At 42.8% G+C, this 23,430-nt stretch overlaps 1 protein-coding gene across 3 annotated transcripts in view; it reads right to left on the bottom strand.

The window, feature by feature from the left end:
- BRAF (B-Raf proto-oncogene, serine/threonine kinase) overlaps positions 1 to 23,430 on the bottom strand; it is a 119,304-nt gene that overhangs the window by 52,814 nt on the left and 43,060 nt on the right. For all 3 annotated transcript variants that reach the window (XR_012156060.2, XM_073322392.2, XM_073322400.2), the window contains exons 4-5: positions 4,639 to 4,742; positions 2,357 to 2,459 (exon numbers count right to left, since the gene is read on the bottom strand). Coding sequence is in view for 2 of the 3 variants with exons in the window: in XM_073322392.2 (XP_073178493.1) it covers positions 2,357 to 2,459; positions 4,639 to 4,742 (207 nt within the window). In the remaining variant the exon portion in view is untranslated. The remainder of the gene's footprint in view (positions 1 to 2,356; positions 2,460 to 4,638; positions 4,743 to 23,430) is intronic.

Raw genomic sequence — 23,430 nt, 5'->3', positions numbered from 1 at the left:
TACACATATTGAATCTATTTCCGTAAGTTAAGTATCCTCACACCTTCTTGTCAACTGTCTAAATGGACCATCTTGATTATCACTACAAAAGTTTTTTTTCTCCTGCTGATAATAGCTCATCTTAACTAATTAGCCTCTCACAGTTTGTATGGTAACTTCCAACTTATCTGTAGGTATATAGATCTCTCACTATATGTTCCATTCTATGCGTCCGATGAAGTCAGCTGTAGCTCACGAAAGCTTATGCTCTAATAAATTTGTTAGTCTCTAAGGTGCCACAAGTACTCCTGTTCTTTTTAAGATATTACTGTCATCTTGCCCTGGAAGATATACCTACAACTCTGTTTTTTGATCTTGGAAATATACTTTTATATACAATAACCAATATTATTTTAAACACATAAAGATCTTATACTTGAAGTAATCTTAGCTTTAAAGAATTATGGCATCCTCTCAACATCTTATCAGACTAATATAGACACTAGACGAAGTATCCTGGGTAATAAAAATGGAAGAATTTAGGACAAAGTTTTCAAAATTTGGTGCCTAGTTAGTCAGCTAAATCCATACCTAAGCATCTAGATAGAAGTAGGTAGATTTTCAGAGGTGCGCATAACCATACTTCAGTAGGAGTGCAGAAGCATTTGGCACCTTTGGCAATCAGATTGCTTTATTTAGCTGCCTAAATATGGATTTAAAGTGGCTAACTTTTAACATCCAAGTTTGAACATTTTGATCTTTAGCCTCTAAGTGCCTACAAGATTCCCACCATCAGAATTAATGTGCATCACTCCATGAGCAGTGAAGACAATGGCCACAGGACTACGAAGCAAAGTCAAAAGTATTCCTGTGTCAGAACTATAAAAGAAGCACCCCTATTTCAAAGATATGACTATTGCAGGCATTTAACCTAAGAAAAATTTTAAAAAATATAGAGTTGAAGGAGAAAACAATTCAAAGATATATAAACAGAATGTCCCAAAACACCTTGTAAATAGTGGATTTGAGAGAAGGCCTCTTTTAGAGGGTTTTGTTTGTTTATCTTTATCAGATAACCCCCTTGCTCAAAAATCAGAGGATTGGGAACATTCAAATGGTTTATAATTAGACGTGGAGGGTTTAGATTTTTATCGGTAAATGTCAATAAACGATAGTGTCACCACACACATAAAACCAATGAAAAAATATTTCCATTAATAATTATTTCAATTTACTGACAGGCAAAGTAAGAAAAATGCTGCTTGAGAACTCATTAGAGTTTGATTTAAGGATATTTACCTTGTATATTTTGACATGTGATGTTGACAAAGTGTTTTAACAGTCATAAAGCTTTAACTTTTTGAATCTCAACATCTATGACCATTAAATAATTATTGTCTGACCGACCCCACTCATGAAAGCTCCCATAATTTCCCACAACTTCAATATTTATCAATGTAAATTTTCACAAAAATAAACATTGATATTATCCATCAAAATTATTATTTTTTTTTAAAATCAAATTCTGCCCAACTTATTTATAATTTTGTTTAGTAAAACCTGGAAATGTTTGAATTTGTAAAAAAGAAAAAGCTACAGAGCCACACTACAAGGCACAAAAGTTGTGTTCTATTTTGGTTCCCTACCTTAAAAGCACAACTAGTCTAAAAGTAACACAAGCAAGATTTCTGACCAGTAACAACCAAAAGTTTTAAAGGATGCTGTCAGAATTTTTAGAATAGCTTTTATGCATTCATTTAATGGTCCATTGTTTATATAATTCACCCTAAGCCTAAAAATAAAACAGCTTTCATTTAGATTTTGCCCTTTTCCTTGTGGTAAATGTTATTTCCAGATCTGTGTATGGACCTAGAATGATCCAGAGGGCTTCTGTTTAACAGCTTCCACTCATGTAGCACCTCATCGGGTCAAAACATATTTGTGCACCAGCATCACTGATGATGTCAGCATAGCCCTGGGAATAAGGTTCATTAGTTAATTGCTGCTGCAGAGTCAGCAGGGAAGCACAGAACACATTTTATAGATACAACTGTACAAAAATAGTGGATTATTATTACTACTCTGCAATGCAGTGGTGATTTAAAAACCCTAGATACATAGATTTCGGAGGTTGTCTCCTACTAAGATATGAAAATATTAAGGAAAGTCAAGTTGGGTTTATTTTAATGTCAATTATCTCAACTGCAATAAAATTTAGTTCATTTGAGTCTGTTGGATTAAAACCTCTTATGCAACAACCATCCCCACAACAGATAAAAATGTTTGTTCAAAAACAAAGTTATTTTGATTTAAAATGTTCAAAAGTTGATTTAACTCTCGTGAACGTTTTAGACAGTTCATAATGCAAAGTACATACAAAATTGTGTGTGGTAAGTGGCACATTCTCCAAGACTTCCACATGCAACTCCTCTCCTGTGAGCCAGGAAATGTCAGTGTCCCAGCCAATGGGCTTCTTCTCTCTGAAGTGTAAACAAGTCATTTATGGTTACCAACCTGCAAGCCCTTGCAAACATTATGCTAAAGATGTGAAAAGTTATTATTGAGAGGTAGTGGTATTGTGGGAGGTTTCCTATCCAGTCTTTCACTGTTAGAAATGTAAATGGCAAGAAATTAATCTGAGTTTACCCCCAAAATAAATTGCATCACTCTGGGACAAACAGCAGAGTAAAGAGATGCACTCTTTTCTTCAAACCAGCTTCAGCAAAGATCTACAATGCAGAGAATGGCTGGTCCTTTAAGTCCAAAACTGACAGATACTTTTCTATCCATTCAAAGAAAAAGAGTGTTTGTATGACAATTTGTCCCCATGTTGTATACAGTATTGTTGTAGCCGTGTCAGTCCCAGGATATTAGAGAGACAAGGGGGGTGAGGTAATATCTTCTACTGGACCAGCTTCTGTTGGTGAGAAAGAAAAGTTTTCGAGCCACAGAGAGCTCTTTTTCAGGTCTGGGAAAGGTACTCAGAGGTCACAACTAAATACAAAGTCGAACAGATAGTTTAGCATAAGTAGTTAGCACATATTCACCTTGAATGTTCCCTTAGAATAACTACTTATACTAAACTATCTGTTCAACCTTGTATTTAGCTGTGACACCCTGAGTACCTTTCCCAGACCTGAGGAAGAGCTCTGTGTAACTTGAAAGCTTGTCTCTCTCTCCAACAGAAGTTGGCCAAATAAAAAATTTTAAAATGTTATTAAAGCGAATGTTAAAAAAAATTATATAATACATAGATTGGGAAAAGAGTGTCTGTACATCTGGGTATAGTACTTAGATTATTCACAAATACAAAGTTTGTTTTTAAAGTCATATGATACTTAGTACATGGCTACACTTGCAGATGTAGAGCACTTTGAGTTAAACCAGCCTTCATAGAGTGCAGTAGGGAAAGCGCTGCAGTCTGTCCACACTGACAGCTTCAAGCACACTGCTGTGGCCACATTTGCAGCACTTGCAGCGGCATTGAGAGCGGTGCATTATGGGCAGCTATCCCAGCATGCAAGTGACTGCAACGTGCTTTTCAAATTGGATGGGGTAGGGTGGAGTGTGACAGGGAGTGTGTTGTGTGTATATAGAGAGAGTGGGTTTTGGGGGGGATGAGAGCGTGTGAGCATGCTGTCTTGTAAGTTCAGACAGCAGCAGACCCCCCTTCCTCTCTCTCTCTCTCTCTCTCACACACACACACAGCATTCCACACCAATGGTTGCTTTGTCTCAGAGCAGATAAGCAGCCAGCTGTCAGAAACGGAGCTTTGAAAGGCATATCCACATTCCTGCAGTGATTCCAAAAAAAAGACAAGAGTGGCCACTTGACTTAAGGGGATTATGGGACGTTTCCGAAGGCCGATCAGAGTGCAGTAATGCAACACCTCGTTCACACTGACGCCCAGGGGTTATAGCCAAGGCGCAGCAAACATTATTCCACTTGCCGCGGTGGAGTTCCAGGAGCTCTCTAGCCATGGAGTCAGAGCGCTCTACGTGCCTTCCCAGTGTGGACGGGTAGTGAGCTAGGGCGCCTGGGGCCGCTTTAATGTGCACTAACTCGCAAGTGTAGCCAAGCCCATAGAGTACATAATCAGCAATAACCCAAATTTAGGTGAATAGATTTATATCACTTCCCCTACTTTGTCTTTCTCATTTGTCCCCATAACAGACTTTCAGAGGGTTTACTAATTTGGGAGAATGGTAGGATTTTAATTAGAAGTTTAAGGATGGAAATTCATATTAAGAGCTATTTACTTTGAAACCCAGTTCAAGTAAAATCAAATAAAAGTTAAAAATTCAAAACAACCCTACTTCATAGTTTAAAATAAGATGTTTTCTCAGTTTTTCAGCTAAAATAGACCTCAGGAATAACAGCCTGTTGCATTCTGTTAAGTGCATCCAAGAAGGGGTGGAGGTTAAACATTTTCCCATAAACTTTTCATATGTCATAGCCTTCTTCTAGGCACAGTTTTGTGGCTATCACCCCATATTTTGTGTTGGCCCAAACCGTCTTAGCACAAACTAAATAGTTCATTCTGAATTTAGTGAGATTGATCTTTACCTTCACAATGTTGGATGGAATTGGCCCATGCTGGTATACTCCTAGAAAGAACCCTGATAGCGTAAAAAAACCCATACCCCACATAAACCATACCCATCTTGTATTCTGTAAACAGCACAGCATTCTGGGATAAGACCCCTCATCATCAGAGCTTTCTTTAGACTGTCCCGGACTGTCACCCCACATCTTGCTGGAACCTGCAAGGTCAAATATAAGACATAAGCATTAGAGAAAGAGATTATAATTCATTCTCATGGTTGAAGCAAACTAATGTTCCACTCCCTAAAAAGTACACAAAATGTTCAAAGCACTACAATTTTCATTTTTATAGCACTTCATAGAATCCTAAATAATAATTTCTCAAAGTACTTTGCACATTGTGGACATTGTGTAAACTGCCTACAAACCACACCATTATGAATTTCATATCAAACCAAGCTCAGCTGGACGTGAGTGCCACCTTAAATTTCTACTGACATTTGAGAGAGAAAACTTGACTTGACCCTGGGTGACCTTCTATCTTTCCCATTTTGCAACAGAGATGGCAAAGAGATAGGTAACTAAAAGCTATTTATACATATGATAATTTTGAAGAGCTTGTACTGCAATTAAGTGGAGTGATGTGTCATTTGGAACTAAAAATAAACAGGCAATAGGCTTGGATGAACTAGCTTGAACTGGACTACTTGCCACAAGTTTATAAAATAAAATTTGAAATAAAATACAGATATCTTAAATGGAAAATACCAACTTCAAATCTAGTCCATTTAAAAAGAGGAAAAAAAGAACTAATAGTGGTGTCAGGTAACACATCTGTCCTTGAGGCCCCAGCCAATATTTGTGATTCTAAAGACACATTTTCCTATTTGTAAAGAATATTTTTCTTTCCCCTTTTGCTATTTGACCCACATGAGCAAAGAGGAGTAGCTGAATACAAAGGAAACAGATTAAAATTGACCAAACACGAAGTATTGTGAAATGCACAAACTATACAATTCTCTAACATAATTTTTCCTCTAATCTCTTCCAGTTACGGTGATCTTAGGTGTTTCTTGTAACAGTAGTTAAGCTTTTTAAGAACGAACTGTGATTTTTAATTGACAGTGTTCCTTAAGCAATCAAAAAAGGATAAGTTATATTAGGGTGTCTAAACATATCTAACACTACCATTTCAATACTTCTGGTGCTATTTACTGAACAGGGTTTCATTTGCTGATATATACAACAGTACTTTCCCTTCTGCTCATCCCTGGTATTTTATATTTTCTGTAATGAGCCAGTTCTATGCTAGGAAACTCCTTAGCCTTAACTAACCAAAAAGCCAGTCAGACCACATGAAATGTAATTATTTACAGCTTACCAGGGGCCCGATCCAAAGCCCACTGAAGTCAACAGAAGTCTTTCCATTAACTTTAAAGGATTTTGGATCAGGGCTCAGTTGAGCAGCTAATATTTAAAAACTCTAAAGGTAAATAGAAGCTTGTGTCTCCTACTTAAAGATAACAATGACAATCCTGTTTCAAGTGTCCTGGTGAATGCTACTTTACTGAGGTTATACTACCTATTGCACTTCTATCCTCTACATGTATGCTCTCCTAGAAGAAAGAAATGGAAGTGACCTTCCTGGTCACGGTCCTTCTCCCTGTCAATGTAGAAACTATTTTACAGACAAATGTGTGTCAAAGTTTGTCTTGCTGAACAGCCTAGACCTTTGCTTCCATAAATCCACCCCATTATTCCAAAATACACCATTTCACCAACCTCCCTCTTTATAGTGTTTACACCCCATCCTTCAATTATTTGTAGAATTATGTTCTCCCCCCTTCTGCCCCCATGTACTTGTTACTTAGCCAAACTGTTACAGGTGGGGCTTGTAGCAAAGCCTATTATTAAGGTTGTCCAACATTTCCCATTATAAGACCCTGAGTTCAAATGCTTATAATATTGCTAAACTTTAACGGTTTGGGTTGAAATTTTCCTTGCTAGGTGTCTGCCTCACACTGATTTCGACTGGAAAATTTCAACCAAAATGGTTTAACCATTTCCAAGAGGGCAGCTAGGGAAAAATACATTATGCCCATGTTAACAATTTTTTGAGACCTTTTCTTTGAAATGCTCTAGCATTGGCCAGAGACCTGAAATTTGGCAGGGGGTGGCCTTTATGTCAGGGCTGTGCCTTTTGCCATCCCTGTGAAAACTCACCCAAATCTGGCCAGGTTATAAGCCTTTGAAAAAAATCACAGTTTGCACGTGCTCACTAGAGATTTACTAGAGCTTAACACCTAAAACCTCCAAAAATTCCATCCTCACTGAGCATGCTCCATCCCCTTCCAGCTTCTCATGCTGACCTGACTGTGCATACACCATCCCCACAGAGCAAATGAGCCTGCTCCCGCCCAGGGGGTTCAAAAGGCTTTACCCATAATGGCTGTTCTGGTCTGGGAACAGGCAGCCTGTCTATCCTGTGCTCTCAGTGATCCCCCTGGTGGCGATCTAGACAGTGTGGAGAAGGATGAAAGCCAGACGAGGGAAGGAGTAGATTGGGACAAGGAGTCTAGTGAGACTGGGGGGATGGAGGGTGGGAGACAAACTGTGACTCGGATTTGAAGGAGGGAGACTGCGTCTGGTCTGGCAAGGATACTGGGAGAGAATAGGGCAGGCCAAGACTGGTTGGGTGAGGAGGTAGGGGAGGCTGGGACTGGGAGCTGTAGGGGTAGAGACTAGGACTAGGAGCCAATGAGGAAAGAGAGGTGTGGGAGAACAGGACTTGGAGCCAGTTGGCTGGGGCAAACCTAGCTGGTTTCCATTAAAATTTTTGAATGAATTGGCATGTTCCCACAGAATGTTTCAATTCCATCAAATCAAACCTTTCTGACAGCAAACTGCTCACTGGAAAGTTTCAGACCAGCTCTAATCCATACCTTTATATTCCTATCCAAGATAGGCTGAACTAAATTTTGACTTTGGTTTCACTGAGACTACATACGATGCTTTATTAAAATTCACTTATCTATCACTTTCCTGTCTTATCCATTTATTCTGTAATTATATAAAAAAATAAACTAAGTTAGTTTGGCAATATTTATTCCTTATAAACTCAGGCTGCGCATTGCTCATGTTTGTATTATTTCCAGAAGTCTAGTGACTTATTTTTTCTGAATCTAAGTTACTTATATGCACTCTTCCCAACGTGCAGTTTGAGACAATCTCAAGTAAAACCAGAAGAGAAATTTAACAGGCCAGTTCTCCTTCTGAGCCTCAGCTAATATTTTTTTAATCAAGGATAAATAGAATTGTTGCTGGGACAAATTATTTTCTTACATAAGCAGCAGGAGAGGGTATTGAATATATATTATAAGGGATAAGGCAGAAATAAGGCAGTGTAGATTGTGAGCTGCATTAAGTACTTAAAAAAAAAAGTAAGTTCCATCATTTTTAACAAATGACTCAGTTTAACCCATTTGACGCACCTTTCATCAAACATTCAGGAAAGTATTTAGCCATGTGCCTAGCTTTACAGGTGTAACTAGTCCCAATGAAATGAACAGGATTACTTGTGCTTAAAAACCTTCCTGAATCAGGGCTGTAGCTCAAATTAATCTATTTAGACAATCAATTGTTCCATTTCTCAGTTCTTATGTTCTTATCAAATATTTGCAAAGTGGTTATGTGTATTTGCAACCATATGGCTGAAATACATTTATTAACTGCAGTCATAAGGATCTAGGCAGGTGTCTAGAAATGCTTTATTTCAATAAATCTGTGTTAAATTCCTGTAACACTGTAATAAGAGGATATGGGGCTATACCCCTGAAATAACTCTTGCATCCATTTCCTAACATCAGCTCTTTCACTTTGGGACATTCCCAGGAGATAGAAAGCTGGTTCCATGCTGTTGAGCAAAACTATATAATGGGTTATTTTGCTGGATGAAGGCAAAAAGCACATATGCTACTGAGTGCACAGAGACATGGACTCCTGGATGGACGCTTCATCCAAACTGCTCATTTGATACTTCGGGGCTTTGAATTTGAAGGGTCTTTGGTTGGCTCCTGAGGAGAGGAAACAGGACCAGAGAGGAGATCAGACAAATAGGCAGCAATCACGAAGGGAAGCACTGCAGGGCTCTTATAAGATTAGGTTTTCCCTCTGGGAGTAAGAAAGAAAAGGGTTACTGAAAGCTATTGGTACGTTTCTTTTATGTTTAATCAGGTTAAATAAAAGTTGAGTGGTTTTTCAAACCCAGAAGTCAGAGATGTAGTAGTTTTGAAGAAATCTACATGGCCCTGGAAGTAGAGTTAGGAGAAGCAGCCAGGATTGTCCAATATTCACAGGCAAGCGTCCTGAGAGGAAGCTGAGGGATAGTCCCCTAGAGCCACTGGTGTTGAACAAGGCATGGCCCCAGGAAGGGGCAGGTCATGACACACACCATGGTATCCTTTTTAGTATTTTACTATGAACTATGTCAATTTTGTTTGCAAGACTGGCATGCCAAAAGTAAAATGAGGTTACTTACCTGTAACGGGAGGTTCTTCGAGATACATGGTCCTGATCTGTATTCTACTGAGGGTTATGCGCATGTGCCACATGCCTAGAGTCAAAGCTTTTGAAAGCAGTACCGTTTGGTGGTCTGCGCATGCACCCTGTGCCACCTTGTGGTCTCCCCTGAGGCAATAAAGGATGCAGTGGGCCACCAGCATGTCCAGATCCTTCTCTACTGCAAAACTGTTGAATCCGGAGCAGAGGGGAAGGAGGATGAATTTGGAATACAGATCAGGACCACACATCTTCAGTTACAGGTAAGTAACTTTGTTTTCTTCTTTGAGTGATGGTCCCTATTGAATTCCAGAGAGGGTGATTAACAAACAGTGCTTATGTGGGAGGATGGTGCGAGGAGACTGTGGAATGGAGGACTTCTCCTCTGAACGAAGCGTCCAATGCAGAACCATACATTACAGCATAGTGTATGGAAAAGGTGCGTACCAAACTCCACGTGGATGCCTTGCATATGTCTGCGAAGGGCACGTTGTGGAGTGCAGCTATAGTTAATGCCTGCACTCTCATGGAATAACCCTGAATCCTTTCAGGCGTAGATCGTCCCGATAATTGATAGCCGCATGTAATGCACCCTGAGACTCACTTGGAGATTCTCTGGATGGAAATGGCTTTCCCTTTCATTCTCTCTGGTATGGCAATGAAAAGCCAAGGAGATTTCTGAAAGGGCTTTGTCTGATCAAGATAAAAAGCCAATGCCCTTCGAACAACTATCGAGTGAACCATCTTTCCTCATTTAAGGCATAAGGCTTGGGGAAGAAGGTAGGTAAATGTATGGGTTTATTGAGGTAGAACTGGAAAACCACCTTGGATAGGAACTTGGGGTGAAATTGTAAAGAGACCTGGTCTATATGGAAAGTGGTGAAGGGGGGGGTTAACCATCATGGCTCCCAGTTCACCATCCCTCCTTGCTGATGTAATGGTGACGAGCAAAATTACTTTCATGGAAAGGAGAGATAGTGAGCATGAGGTCATAGATTTGAAGGGGGCGGACATCAACAAGGTGAGGACTAGGTTAAGATCCCATTGGGGGAGCGATAGGCTGAATGAGAGGGTATTTTTGCAGAAGACCCTTCCAGCACCATACAGTTAATGGGTGGTAAAGATTGAATGGCCATCCACTGGTGGGTGAAAAGCACTAAGGGTAGCTGTGTGCACCTTAATGGATCTGAGAGCCAGTCCCGAGTCCCTGAGATTAAGGAAATATCCAAGAGTAGTGGGATGTCCACCACTTCAGGGACAAGGTCCTTCTGGGTAGCCTAGGCAGTGAAACACAGCCATTTGGCCTGATACGAGCGTCTTGTGGACTTCTTCCTGCTGCTTCAGAGGACATCTTGCACTGCCAGTGAGCATTCCTGTGCTAGTGGAGGTGTCCATCCAAAAACCAAGCCATCAGACGAAGAGTGTGCGGGTTGGGGTGTCCGAGTCTATTGTTATGTTGGGTCAGTAGCTCCAGGAATGTCCAAAGCGTGGAGTGTGGGGTTGTTCGACATGCAGAGGAGAACCAGGAGCCAAAATTGGTGAGGCCATTAGGGGGCAGTAAGGATGGCTTTTGCTTTCTCCCATCTGATCTTGTGGATCACTTGTGGTACGAGGAGTGCGGGGGCGGCAAAATCTGTCAGATATGACCAATCGAGGACTAGGGCATCCGCTGTGATTGAGTTCCAACTCCTCCCCTTAAACAATATTGGGTGCATTTGGTATTGCTATGGGATGCGAAAAGATCTCTCATTGGGGTACCCCAGCAATTACAGAGTCATGCAACTCTCATTCACGGTCAGTTGTACAGTTTCTGCTGAGGACATTGGCAATCATGTTTTGGGCGCCCAGTAGGTAAGCTGCTGTCAAAAGAGTATGGTGTGGATGCACCATTCTCAAAGGTGTATAGCTTATACACACACAGTATACTCGGGATCTTTCCCCCCCTTTAGCAGATTCATTTACCATTAGAGAGAGGAGAGAACTTCTGGTGGCATGTGGAGCAGAGTGTGCATTGCATGGGTTGATGCACGGAGGAGTACACCCTTTGTAGCCAGAGTTGAAGGCACCGCAGATGTAGGCGAGTGAAGGCCATGACATATGTGCAGGTTGCCATGTGTCCCAAGACAGCGGGAGATTTTGGCCAAAACTAAAGGGTTGGAAGACACCAAAAAGTGATTAATTCCCTCATTGTCTGGAATCTTTGCCTTGGTAGATAAGCTTGGGTGAAAGTCACATCTACGCGAGCTCCTATGAACTCCAGGGATTGTGTAGGGTTTAAAGTTTATTTTTCAATGTTTACATTGACTCCCAAGGAGGAGAGGAGTAGAAGTAGTTGGGACGTTGATTCTGGGCCTCTTGTTTGGACTGTCCTCCTATTAGTCAGTCATTCAGATATGGAAAAAAACGAAGATTCCTTGATGTCTGAGATGAAATGCCACCACCAAGAAAACTTTTGTGACTACTCACAGGGCAGTGCTGAGTCCAAACGGTAGGACCCTGTATCGAAGATGCCGAGGCCCCACCCCACCCCAACCTCAGGAACATTCTGTGTCGGGTGTATATTGATATGGAAGTAGGCATCTTGCATATGGAGAGCTGTAAACCACATGCCTTTTTCTAATGAGGGACTGATTGTTCTGAGCATGACGATGCAAAATCTTGGTTTGGAAAAAGCGAGCAGTTGAGGCATTGGAGAGCCAATATCGGTCTCCATTCTCCAGACTTTGTGGGGACCAGGAAGTAGTTCGAATAGAGCCCTGTTCCTGAAAGGAGTCTGGGATTAGTTCCACTGCTCCCCTCTGCAATAGGGAGTCAACCTCAAGTTGGAGGAGATTGTCACATGGGTGTTCTATGCATGTGGACAGAGGAAGAGGGAAAGATGGGGGCGTCGCCATAAACTCTATGATGTAGCCACTCTGGATGATATCTAGGACCCACTATCCATTGTTATAGCTTTCCAAGTTGACAGAAAGAGTTTGAGGCGGCCCCTGAAGGAGGTAGACAAAATGGGCATTGGTGTACGGAGTGGTTGACCACTCTCTAAAGACATTCAAATACTGCTTATGTGATGTTTTGGTCTGTTGCATTGATATCTGGGTAGTTGATATAGGTTGATGGGGTCTGTGAATCTTAAGGTGCTTTTAAGGAGGCTCATAGGTGCGTTGTAGGTATAGCTGTGGGACCCTGTAACAATATGATTGGGGCAGGTGGTAGAATTTCCTCTTGAGTGCTGGTGTGAAGATACCGAGAGACCTTAGAATGGCTCTATTGTCCTTTAGGGAGCGTAGGGACTCATCTGTCTTCTGATTGAAGAGATGCTATTTGTCGAATGGGAAGTCTTCTGTAATGTTTTGCACCTCCCTGGGAAGCCAAAGGGCTGTAACCAGGATTCCCTCCTCCTGACAATCCCTATTGCCAGGATATGGGAAGCCGGCTCTGCGGAGTCCACTGTAGCCTGTACCATTGACCTGGCAAGTAACTTGCCTTCCTGCAAAACTGCCTGGAATTGGTTGCAATCTTGCAAGTGTAGCTTCTCTGTGAACTCAGCCAATCGCCCAAAGTTAATGAAATCATATTTGGCTATCAGGGCTAAGTAATTTGACAAACAAAACTGGAGTCCCATCGAGAAGATCTTTCTGCACATGAGGTCTAGGCTTTTACCCTCTCTATCGGATGGGTGAAGCGGGGGTGTTGTTGTTCAGAACACACTGAAGCCGACTGGATGACCAATGAGTTTGGTGGAGAATGAGAGAACAGGAACTTGGACCCTTTGGTGGGGACATAGACCCTTTTGGGGTGGGTGCACACGTGGCCACGGGTGTACCACACAGTGCATGCTGGCTGGAAGACGGCATTGTTGATTGATGGGCCATCCTCGTCTGCACTGAAGCGTGCGAGATGTCAAGCAGGTAGTGTTGACTGTTTTGTACCTCCTCTCCGGAAATTTCCAGGGTACTGGCTATTCTCCACAGCAATTCCTGGAACTGGCTATAGTTGTCCGGGTGGGGAGGAGGGGACTGAAGAGATGATGTCTGGAGATGATGAGGGATGTCTCTCCAGATCCATTGGTACCGTCAGAATCGGACTAATCAGTGTGTCATCCAACACTATGTTGGAGTGCTTACCTAACAAGGTTGCGGTGATGAAGTGGGGGAGTTCTCCCAATCCAAGTGGGATCATTTGGAGGTTGATTATGGGGGCCACAAGCTGCAGTATGGCCAGCTTGGTTTACCCGGTTGTTGTATAGCCTCTGACCATGGTACCGGATACCAACTCTGCGGGTAAGGCAAGGTGGGGAACTGCTACAGTGCTGTCAGAGCCTTCTGGCACTTGTGCTTCCAGAATGGGAGCGGTGGACCATGTCAGACAGCAGTATCGTCTCAATCAGAGGAGTCAGAACCTCAACAAATGGCTGTGCAGTCGGAACCACCAGAAAGGGATGCAGCAGGAACATAGTGGGGGAAGGGTCCCTTCGACCCGTTGATCGGATTGAGAGCCATGGAGACTGTAGTCCCTCTAGAGTGAATAACTCGTGGGAACCTGACGTATTTCCAAGTCTCCCAGGGGTCAATGGTATCTGTTCTGCTGGGGAAGTCAGTATCGGGAACTGCAACTGTCTGGAGACAGATGGTTCTCAGAATGCTGGTGGAGTTGCCAGGCCCACAGTCAGTACTGGCAGATCTGGCAATCGGTACAGCCATTTCTCGGTCTTGTGAGACTTGGAATGCGTGGTTCCTTCATGGCAGAACCCCATGGGTGATGCAGAGTCCTTCTTAGACTTGGAGGAAGACTTACTGCCATGCTTATGGGCATGCTTCCTTGGTTTGCCCCCAATGCAGGGTCCTTAGCACTGGTACCTGCGGAGCCTGATGGAGAATCCGTGGCAGGGTGGTGCTCTTCACCTGTGCAGGCCAATGTACAGGGGGCTTCACTGACCAGGATCCAATGCCAGTCCCATGACAGCTTCCATAAAGTGTTTCCTGAGGTGGAGAGTCCAGTTCTGCAGAGTACAGGCAGGAAAGGAAAGGCAGATACTGCACCCGGACACTATATGGGCTTCCCCCACAAAGTACAAACAGCGTTGGTGCTCGTCATTGATGGAAAACAAGCAAGGGCAGTACGCACAGGTTTTGAGCCACTGCATCTTCGGCATAATCCAGTACCCAAGCCCAGCGGGGGCAAACACCAGCAAAGCCAAGTCCTAAATCAGGTACGAAAGGAAGAATCGAACAGAAAACAAACAAACCAAAAATGCAGAACAAATAAATCTAAACTACTAACAGTACTAAGGATAGTTTTGAAAAGTGTATTACAAGGACAAGAGAAGTAGAAGCTCCAACTCTGACCATGTGGTGGTGGGAAGGAACTGGAGATGCCAGCAGCCCGCTGTGCCCTTTATTGCCTTGGATGAGAACACGAGGCGGCACAGGACACGTGTGCAGACCGCCGAACAGTACTACTTTTAAAAGCTCCAGCTCCGGGCATATAGTGCACGCACATAACCCTCAGTGGAATACAATAAGGACCAAGGCTCCAAAAAGAATCAGAATTTCTACTGGTTTTCTCTCCACGAGAGAGAAGTTATAATGCTAGCCACTGTCAGCCACATTCTTCCTCCAGTCCTCAGGAGTGAGCTGCTGGCTCATTTCTTTTTCCCAATTTAACTTTATGTTGTCAATGTTGACCTGAAGTTCTGTAGAAAAAAAGTGCACAGAGTTTGGCTATTTATTTTTACCAGAGATCTAACAATCTTGTCATTTCAAACTGTTTCTAAATCTGATGAGGTTCAACAAGGACAAGTGCTTAATAGAGTGCTGCACTTAGGACGGAAGAATCCCAGGCACTGCTACAGGCTGGGGACCAACTGGCTAAGCGGCAGTTCTGCAGAAAAGGACCTGGGGATTACACTGGGTGAGAAGGTGGATATGAGTCAACAGTATGCCCTTGTTGCCAAGAAGGTTAATGGCACATTGGGCTGTATTAGTGAGAGCATTGACAGCAGATCGAGGCACTGGTGACGCCACATCTGGAGTACAGCATCCAGTTTTGAGCCCCCCACTACAGAAAGGATGTGGACAAATTGGAAAGAGTCCAGCGGAGGGCAACGAAAATTATTAGGGGGTTGGGGCACATGACTTATGAGGAGAAGATGAGGGAACTGGGCTTAGTCAGTCTGCAGAAGAGAAAAGTGAGGGGGGATTTGATAGTAGCCTTCAACTACCTGAAGGAGGGTTTCAAAGAGGATGGAGGTAGGCTGTTCTCAGTGGTGGCAGATGACAGAACAAGGAGCAATGGTCTCCAGTTGCAGTGGGGGAGGTCTAGGTTGGATATTAGGAAACACTATTTCACTAGGAGGGTGGTGAAGCACTGGACTGGGTTACCTAGGGAGGTGGTGGAATCTCCATCTTTAGAGGTTTTTAAGGCCTGGCTTGACAAAGCCCTGGCTGGGATGATTTAGTTGTGGTTGGTCCTGCTTTGAGCAGGGGGTCGGACTAGATGACCTCCTAAGGTCTCTTCCAACCCTAATCATCTATGATTCTATGATATTTTTAAATACAAGGCCTGATTTTCTAAATTTATTTTTCTCATGCAATTGTATGAAAAATGTTAGCTCAGTTTTGTCAAATTTCATATATTTTAGTACTGTACATCATGTGGAATTAGTTATAATGTCTGGGATATTATACCTGATGGAGTCTATTTTGAAATATCACTAGGAAATACTAGTTAGACAGTCATATTTTGTCACATTTTCAGCACACTGGAAAGCCATGGATTCTTTCTTGTAAAATGGTGTGTGACTACCATTTATTAGTCATACAAAATTCAGTTTGTATTAGACCAGGTGTTTGTCTTTGGGGAAGGTGGGGGGAGAGAAAAGGTGTTGCTTAAAGTAACTACTTCTGCCTTCAAAACTTTCAGCTATTTTCTTGCTAAAACATCTGAGATCCAGACTACCATTGGGCATTTATTTCTTACCCAGAGCTGTTCACAGGACATTTAGCCAGTCATCTGTTAACAGCAGTGCAGGGTAAAATTAACTGCTCCCTGTGAAAATAAAAAGTAAAGGTTTTGGACAATATGTGAAACATAGGTAACATACAGAAATATCCTCCATAAAATTAGAAGGAAGGTGGCTTTTCCCAATTGGATCTTGGGGTCAGCCTTTATGTTCTAACCTCCAGCAAAAGCGGTAGTTTAAAAAAATAAATTCTTAAAACAGCATCAATATTCACAAAAAGGGCCTGGGGGCATTGTTCCATTGCAGTGACACAAACCCCCTTCCAAAGCAAAGCTGAATAGAATTGATCTGCTTTGCAAGATTTAACATTCCATTAATCATGCTTCTAGAGCTATTTATAGATAGTGGCATCAATTACTAGTGACTGTTCTTTCACATGGTCATCATGAAGCAGTAATTTATTTAATAGATGGGAATAAATTTATGGTGCCAAAAGGTGTAGGAAAAACCAGAAGTAGTTTAATACAATAGAATGATGTTAGAGTCCTATAAGATCAAAGCACACCACAGACCCTACATGTCCGGAACTGATTGCTGACAATTGCCATGTCTTCATGTCATTCATTCATTCTGCAACCTAACATGCTAAGTTTTGAGGGTTTTTTATTTTTTTAAACCATAGCTGCACACAACAGAGATCTTCATTCAGCTGTCCGAATGATACTCAGGTCCATTTTGTGAGCCAATACCATCAATAAAGATCCCAGTATGATAGGAGTAATTCAAATTTTTCCCTCCAGTGTGCATTACTGTGGATTTATCAACACTGAATTTCAGCGGCCATTCACATTACCCATTCACATAGCTCAGTTAGGCCCCGCTCAAGGTGCTTTCCTCACAGTCTTCCCCAGATTTGAAGTACCTACATTTTGTGGCAACTATAAATTTCACTTCACTCCTCAGCTCCTTTTGAGAAATTAATAAATATGTTAAATAAATCTTATTGCTGAAGTGAGACACAGCACAGTTAAACTTTTGCCATGTTGAAAAATGACCATTTATTCCTACTCTGAGATATCTGAGTTTAGTCATCCAGCAATCTCATAATATTCCATCCACTGCCTTCTTCATTCTATTCAGCTTAATGGTAGCCAAAACTTTACCCAGGGTTGAGAGAAGTACCTCTCCAGTTCGTGCATGAAGATCACCCTTTTTGGCAATGCCACGCTGATACCATCTTTCCAGTCTTTTGGTACTTGTGCTTTAACTCATATTTCATTTAAGAGTTTTGCTAGCTGCTCACTCAGAATTTTGCCTGCTACCTTTAGTACTTCTGCTTGAATTCTATCAACCCCAAGAGCTTTCCCCTGTTTGTAGCCTTTGATAGTTGTTTTAATTTCATCAGCTATTAATGGTCCCTCTTCTATTTCTAACTTAGCATTGGCATTTCTCTCAAAGCTGTGCATCAATTATCCAGATAGATTAGGCTGTGAACAAATATTCAATCTTTGACAGATAATCAAAAATGCTACTGCTTGGCAAAAGTCCATCTTAATCAATTTTAAGAAAGCATTCAATAGTGTCCACAGAGAGACCCTGTGAAACATGGCGGATACCAGGCAAGCTGATCAACATGATAAGGAGTTTATATGATGGAAGCAATCAGATCGGATACAGGCCTAGCTGAGTGGTTCAATATTGTGACTGGAATTAGACAAGAGCGCATGTTAATACCAATCCTCTGTGTTTGCAATAGACGGAGTGATAAAGCAGGCAACAAAAAGCATGTTGGTGGTGTACAACGGGTGTGCAGAGATGAGTTACACAACCTTGAGTTTGCCACTGACATTACTGTACTAAGTATAATGTGGAAAGAAAAGACTGTACTTACATCAGAGGCAGAACAGGAAACAGCAAAAATTGGATTGAAAATAAATACAGAGAAAACCAAGATTATGAAGGTAAGAAACTGCACAATAGATGCAAGAGTGTACACAGAAAAGAATCAAAGAGATAGAGGAGTTCTATTATTTGGGGAGTGTGATGAAATTCGAAGGTGGCTACGATAAAGATATTCATATGAAATTAGGAAAAGCAAACACCGCTTTTAGAAGGATGAACAACATCTGTTCATACAGAGGTCTCCACATTAAACTAAAGGCCAGATTATACAATGTGATTATACTTAGCATGCTACTGTATGGAGTAGAGAGGTAGTTAACAAAAAAAGAGATATTGGAGGCTGCCCATCACAGATGGCTGAGGAAGATATTACACATTTTATGGAAAGAAAATATCAAAGAAAAGTCTCAGGTGGATGGGAAATTTACATGATATGGAAAATGGGAAACATGTTAAGCAAGCATTGAATTGGGTATTCCAGAGAGGAAAGAAAAAGGGAGGAAGGCCAAAGAAGAACTGGCAGAAGTCAGTGACAGAGGATATTGAATGAACTGGCATCACCTGGGAAGAATTACTTCAACTAGTGGGTGACTACTATCAATGGAAGAACTGGACTGCCCGAGTGTAAGCAGCACAGGAACCCCTAAGGGACTAAGGAGAAGCCTGGATAGATTGACAGCATAAGATCTACTGAAGGATTAGTGGGGTAAAATCAATAAGTTTACCTGGAAGTTACTGGTGCATTATACCCAATATGTTTACATTATACATATCAGGTAAATTATAACCGAGAGTATTCAGATCCATTTTGTAAGTCTTCGTTGCCACAGACTGCACAAGAACTCCATTTTCAATATTTGATTGATAAATGTGTGGGTAGCTGTAATTGGATTAATCCAATTAGGTTCTGCCAATCAAAAAGAAGGTGAGTAGTGGTAAGAAACTAATTTATTCAACTGTCTGAAATTTCCAAGAAGGAAGAGTTCCTCACGCTTGACAGGTGAAACCAGTAGGACTACTTGAATGCCTGTAGAAACTCAATGGTTACAGTTTGCAAACTTTGAGGCATATCAAACTTAGAACATAAATTGCAGAAAGCAATATGCAAATCTAGAGTCAAAATAGGACAAATATATTATGGATAACTTAATTACCTAAAGCTTGCTCAAAGAAATTTAGGAACACAATAGCAAAAAGGATCCAACTATGTACTGCATAAAATTAGCCTATGTCAATCACTTAGGTAGTAGCAAAAAGTAAGATCTGGTTCTCCCACTGTTCACACACCTAGGGAAGAGGAGCAAATCAAATGGTTCTTTTACTGTAATTAGAAGGTTGGTATTCTAATTTAGAGAAAGGTGTGACGAAAGTCAGAACTCCGAGTAACAAGCACTGTTGTCTCTATGCAGAACAGCGCTCACACTCCTGGAATTCCTAAATGCCTTGGTGATAAAAGAAAAGTCTAGGAAACAGTCTCATGTTGCCTGGTATTTTGTAAATACTGCATTGCCTTTGTTGTTGTGATTAACTTGTGATATTTTAAATACAGAAACCCATATTTATATACATACAAAATGGTGGTGTGTTAAAGGTTTTATGGGCATAAGTGTGCAATGATTACTTTTACCTTTTCTTTAATTAAAATTCTTCTTTTAAGAACCTGATTGCTTTTTCATTGTTCTTAAGAGCCAAGGGTTTGGGTCTGTGTTCATCTGTACCAGTCGGTGAGGATTTTTATCAAGCCTTCCCCAGGAAAGGGGGTGTAGGGGTTGGGGGGATATTTTGCAGGAAGACATCTCCAAGTGGCCTCTTTCCCTGTTCTTTGTTTAACATGCTTGGTGGTGGCAGCATACGGTTCAAGAATAAGGCAAACTTTGTATCTTCGGGAAGTTTTTAACCTAAGCTGGTAAATATAAACTTAGGGGGTCTTTCATGCAGGTCCCCACATCTGTACCCTAGAGTTCAGAGTGGGGAAGGAACCTTGACAGGTGAGGAGATTAATATGTAGCATTACCTTATCTACTGGAGAATGAATCACAGAATCACACAATTGTAGGAATGGTGGCGCAGTGAGACTAAGGCTCCCTACCTGCCCTGGCTCCGCGCCGCTCCTGGAAGTGGCTGACACGTCCCTGGGGGAGAGGAGCGGTCCAGGGGGTCTCTGCACGCTGTCCCCACCCCGAACACTGACTCCACAGCTCCCATTGGCCAGGAACTGCAGTGGCGGTGCCTGCAGGCAGGGGCAGTGTGCAGAGACCACTTCCCCCCCACCCAAGAGCCACTGCTAGAAGAATGTCCAGGTCTCTTTCAGGGCTGCCCAAGGTAAGCGCTGCCCAACCAGAGCCCTCACCCTGCACCCAAACTCCCTCCCAGAGCCTGCACCCCAACCCCGCCTGCCCCAGCCTGGTGAAAGTGAGTGAGGGTGGGGGAGAGCCAGTGATGGAGGACGGGGCCTCAGTGAAGGGGGCAGGGCAAGGGCTAAGCGGGGTGGGGGGGGGAGGAGATGGGGGTCCCCAAAATTTTTTAAATCAAACTGGGGGTCCTCAGGTTGCTAAAGTTTAAAAACCACTGATCTAGATCATCCCTGACAGATGTTTGTCTTATCTGTTCTTAAAGATCTTCATTGATGGAGATTCCACAACCTCCCTAGGCAATTTATTCCACTGCTTAACTACCCTGACAGTTAGAAAGTTTTTCCTAATGTCTAACCTAAACTACCCTTGCTGCAATTTAAGCCCATTGCCTCTTGTCCTATCCACGGAAGTTAAGGAGAACAATTTTTCTCCCACTTCCTTGTAACAACCTTTTATGTACTTGATAACAGTTATGTCCCCATGCAGTCATCTCTTCTCCAGATTAAACAAAACCAATTTTTTCAATCTTCCCTCATGGGTCATGTTTTCTAGACCTTTAAATCATTTTTATTGCTCTTCTATGGACTTTCTCCAATTTCTCCACATATTTCCTGAAATGTGGTGCCCAGAACTGGACACAATACTCCAGTTAAGGCCTAATCAGTATGGAAGAATTAATTCTTCTGTCTTGTTTACAGTACACCTGCTAATACATCCCAGAATGGTGTTTACTTTTTTTGACAACAGCGTTACTCTGTTCACTCATATTTAGCTTGTGATATACTATGACCCCCTGAGTCCTTTCCGCAGTACTCCTTCCTAGGCAGTAATTTCACATTTTGTATGTGTGCAACTGACTGTTCCGTCCTAAGTGGAGTACTTTGCATTTGTCCTTATTGAATTTCATCCTATTTACTTCAGACCTATTTCTCCAGTTTGTCCAGATCATTTTGAATTTTAATCCTATCCTCCAAAGCACTTACAACCCCTCCCAACTTGGTATCATCCACTAACTTTGGAAATGTACTCTCTGTGCCATTATCTAAATCAGGGGTTGGCAACCTTTTAGAAGTGGTGTGCCGAGTCTTCATTTATTCACTTTAATTTAAGGTTTTGTGTGCCAATAATACATTTGAACGTTTTTTAGAAGGTCTCTATAAGTCTATATATTATATAACTAAACTACTGTCGTATGTAAACAAGGTTTTCAAAATGTTTAAGAAGCTTCATTTAAAATTAAATTAAAATGCTGATCTTACACCGCCAGCCCGCTCAGCCCACTGCCGGCTTGGGGTTCCGTTCACCTAGGCCGGCAGCGGGCTGAGCGGGGCCTGTGGCTGGGACCCCGGCTGGCAAGGGGCCGGCAGCCAAAACCCCAGACCGGCAGTGGGCTGAGCAGGGCCGGCGGCCAGGACCCCAGACCAACGGTGGGCTGAGCAGCTCAGCCCGCTGCCGGTCTGGGGTTCCGTCCGCCGGCTCCTGCCAGCCAGGGTCCTGGCTGCCGGCCACTCTCAGCCCACTGCCGGTCTGGGATCCCAGCCCTGTCCACATAGAGTAGGTACCTACCTTCTCCCTGGTTCTAGCCCATTCTTTTCCTCTCTCTGCACTGAGCTGAGGGTGGGAGTGCACTGAGCACAGGGCTGGGGGTTGGGGTGTAGGGTCTGGCCAGGAGCTAGAATGAGGGAGGGGGCTCAGGGTTGGGGCAGGAGGTTTGGGTGTGGAGCGCTTACCTGGGCAGCTCTCATTTGGTGCAAGGGGTGCAGGTGGGAATGTGGGGGAGGCAGGAGCTCCCGTTTGGTGCTCAGGGTGGGGGTGGGGATGTGGGGGGTGCAAGAGTCAGGGCAGGGGGCTGGGGATGTGTGGGGGGTGCCAAGTCAGAGCTGGGGTTGGGGTCATGGCAGTGCTCCCAGCCCCCTGCCCTGAGCAGTTCACGGCAGGGGGCTGGAGGGGATATGCCGATTCCACCCCCTTCCCCAAGGTCCCCAGAGCAGTGAGTGCGCTGCAGCTCTGCTTTTCCCTCTCCCTCTCCTTGGCAAGGGCCATCAGCTGATGGGCAACAGGGAAGGAGAGAAGCAGAGGCAGGAACCCCGCAAGCTGGGGGAAGAGGCGGGGGAAGAGGGAGCTCGCCTGTCCTGCAAGGAGAGAGCGGGGGGCGGAGAAGAGCAGGCCGGGCCGGATTTTTAATGGCACGCTGCTGTCTTTGGCATGTGTGCCATAGGTTGCCAACCCCAGATCTAAATCATTGATGAAGCTATTGAACAGAACCTGATCCAGAATTGATCCCTGCAGGACCCCATTCAATATGCCCTTCCAGCATGACCGTGAACCACTGATAATTACTCTCTGGAAATAGTTTTCAAACCAGTTATGCACCCACCTTATAGTAGAGTGACTGGATGTCCAATTTTATAGGGACAGTCCTGATATTTGGGGCTTTTTCTTATATAGGCGCCTATTACCCCCCACACTCTGTCCTGATTTTTCATATTTGCTATCTGGGCACTCTACCTTATAGTAGCTCCATCTAGATTGTATTTCCCTAGTTTGCTTATGAGAGTCATGTGACAGTATCAAAAGCCTTAATAAAGTCAAGATATATCACATCTACCACTTCCCCCTCATCCATAAGGTTTATAACACTGTCAAAGAAAGTTATAAGGAAGCTTATTTTCTAGGTGTTTGCAAACTGATTGGAAAAATAATGGAGCAAATAATTAAACAGATACTGAAGTTAAGCTGACTGGTCTGTAATTCCCCAGTCATTTGCCTTTTTTAGATTGGCACTATATTTTCCCTTTTCTGGTCTTCTGGAATCTCTCCCGTCTTCCATAACTTTTCGAAGATAACTGCTAATGGCTCAGATATCTCCTAGCTCAGCTCCTTGCGTATTCTAGGATGTATTTCATCAGGCCTTGGTCACTTGAAGGCATCTAACTTGTCTAAGTAATTCTTAACTTGTTCTTTCCCTATTTTAGCCTCTGATCCTACCTCATTTTCACTGGCATTCACTATGATAGATGTCCAAACGCTACTAACCTTTTGTTGAAAACTGAAACAAAGTCATTTAGCACTTCCGCCATTTCCACATTTTCTGCTATTGTTTTTCCCCCCTCATTGACTAACAGGCCTACC

The sequence above is a fragment of the Lepidochelys kempii genome, chromosome 1 (assembly GCF_965140285.1).
Source record: "Lepidochelys kempii isolate rLepKem1 chromosome 1, rLepKem1.hap1, whole genome shotgun sequence".
Taxonomy (NCBI): Eukaryota; Metazoa; Chordata; order Testudines; family Cheloniidae; genus Lepidochelys; species Lepidochelys kempii.
The sequence above is the reverse complement of the archived record's forward strand: the minus strand, read 5'-3'. Positions and strand labels throughout refer to the sequence as shown.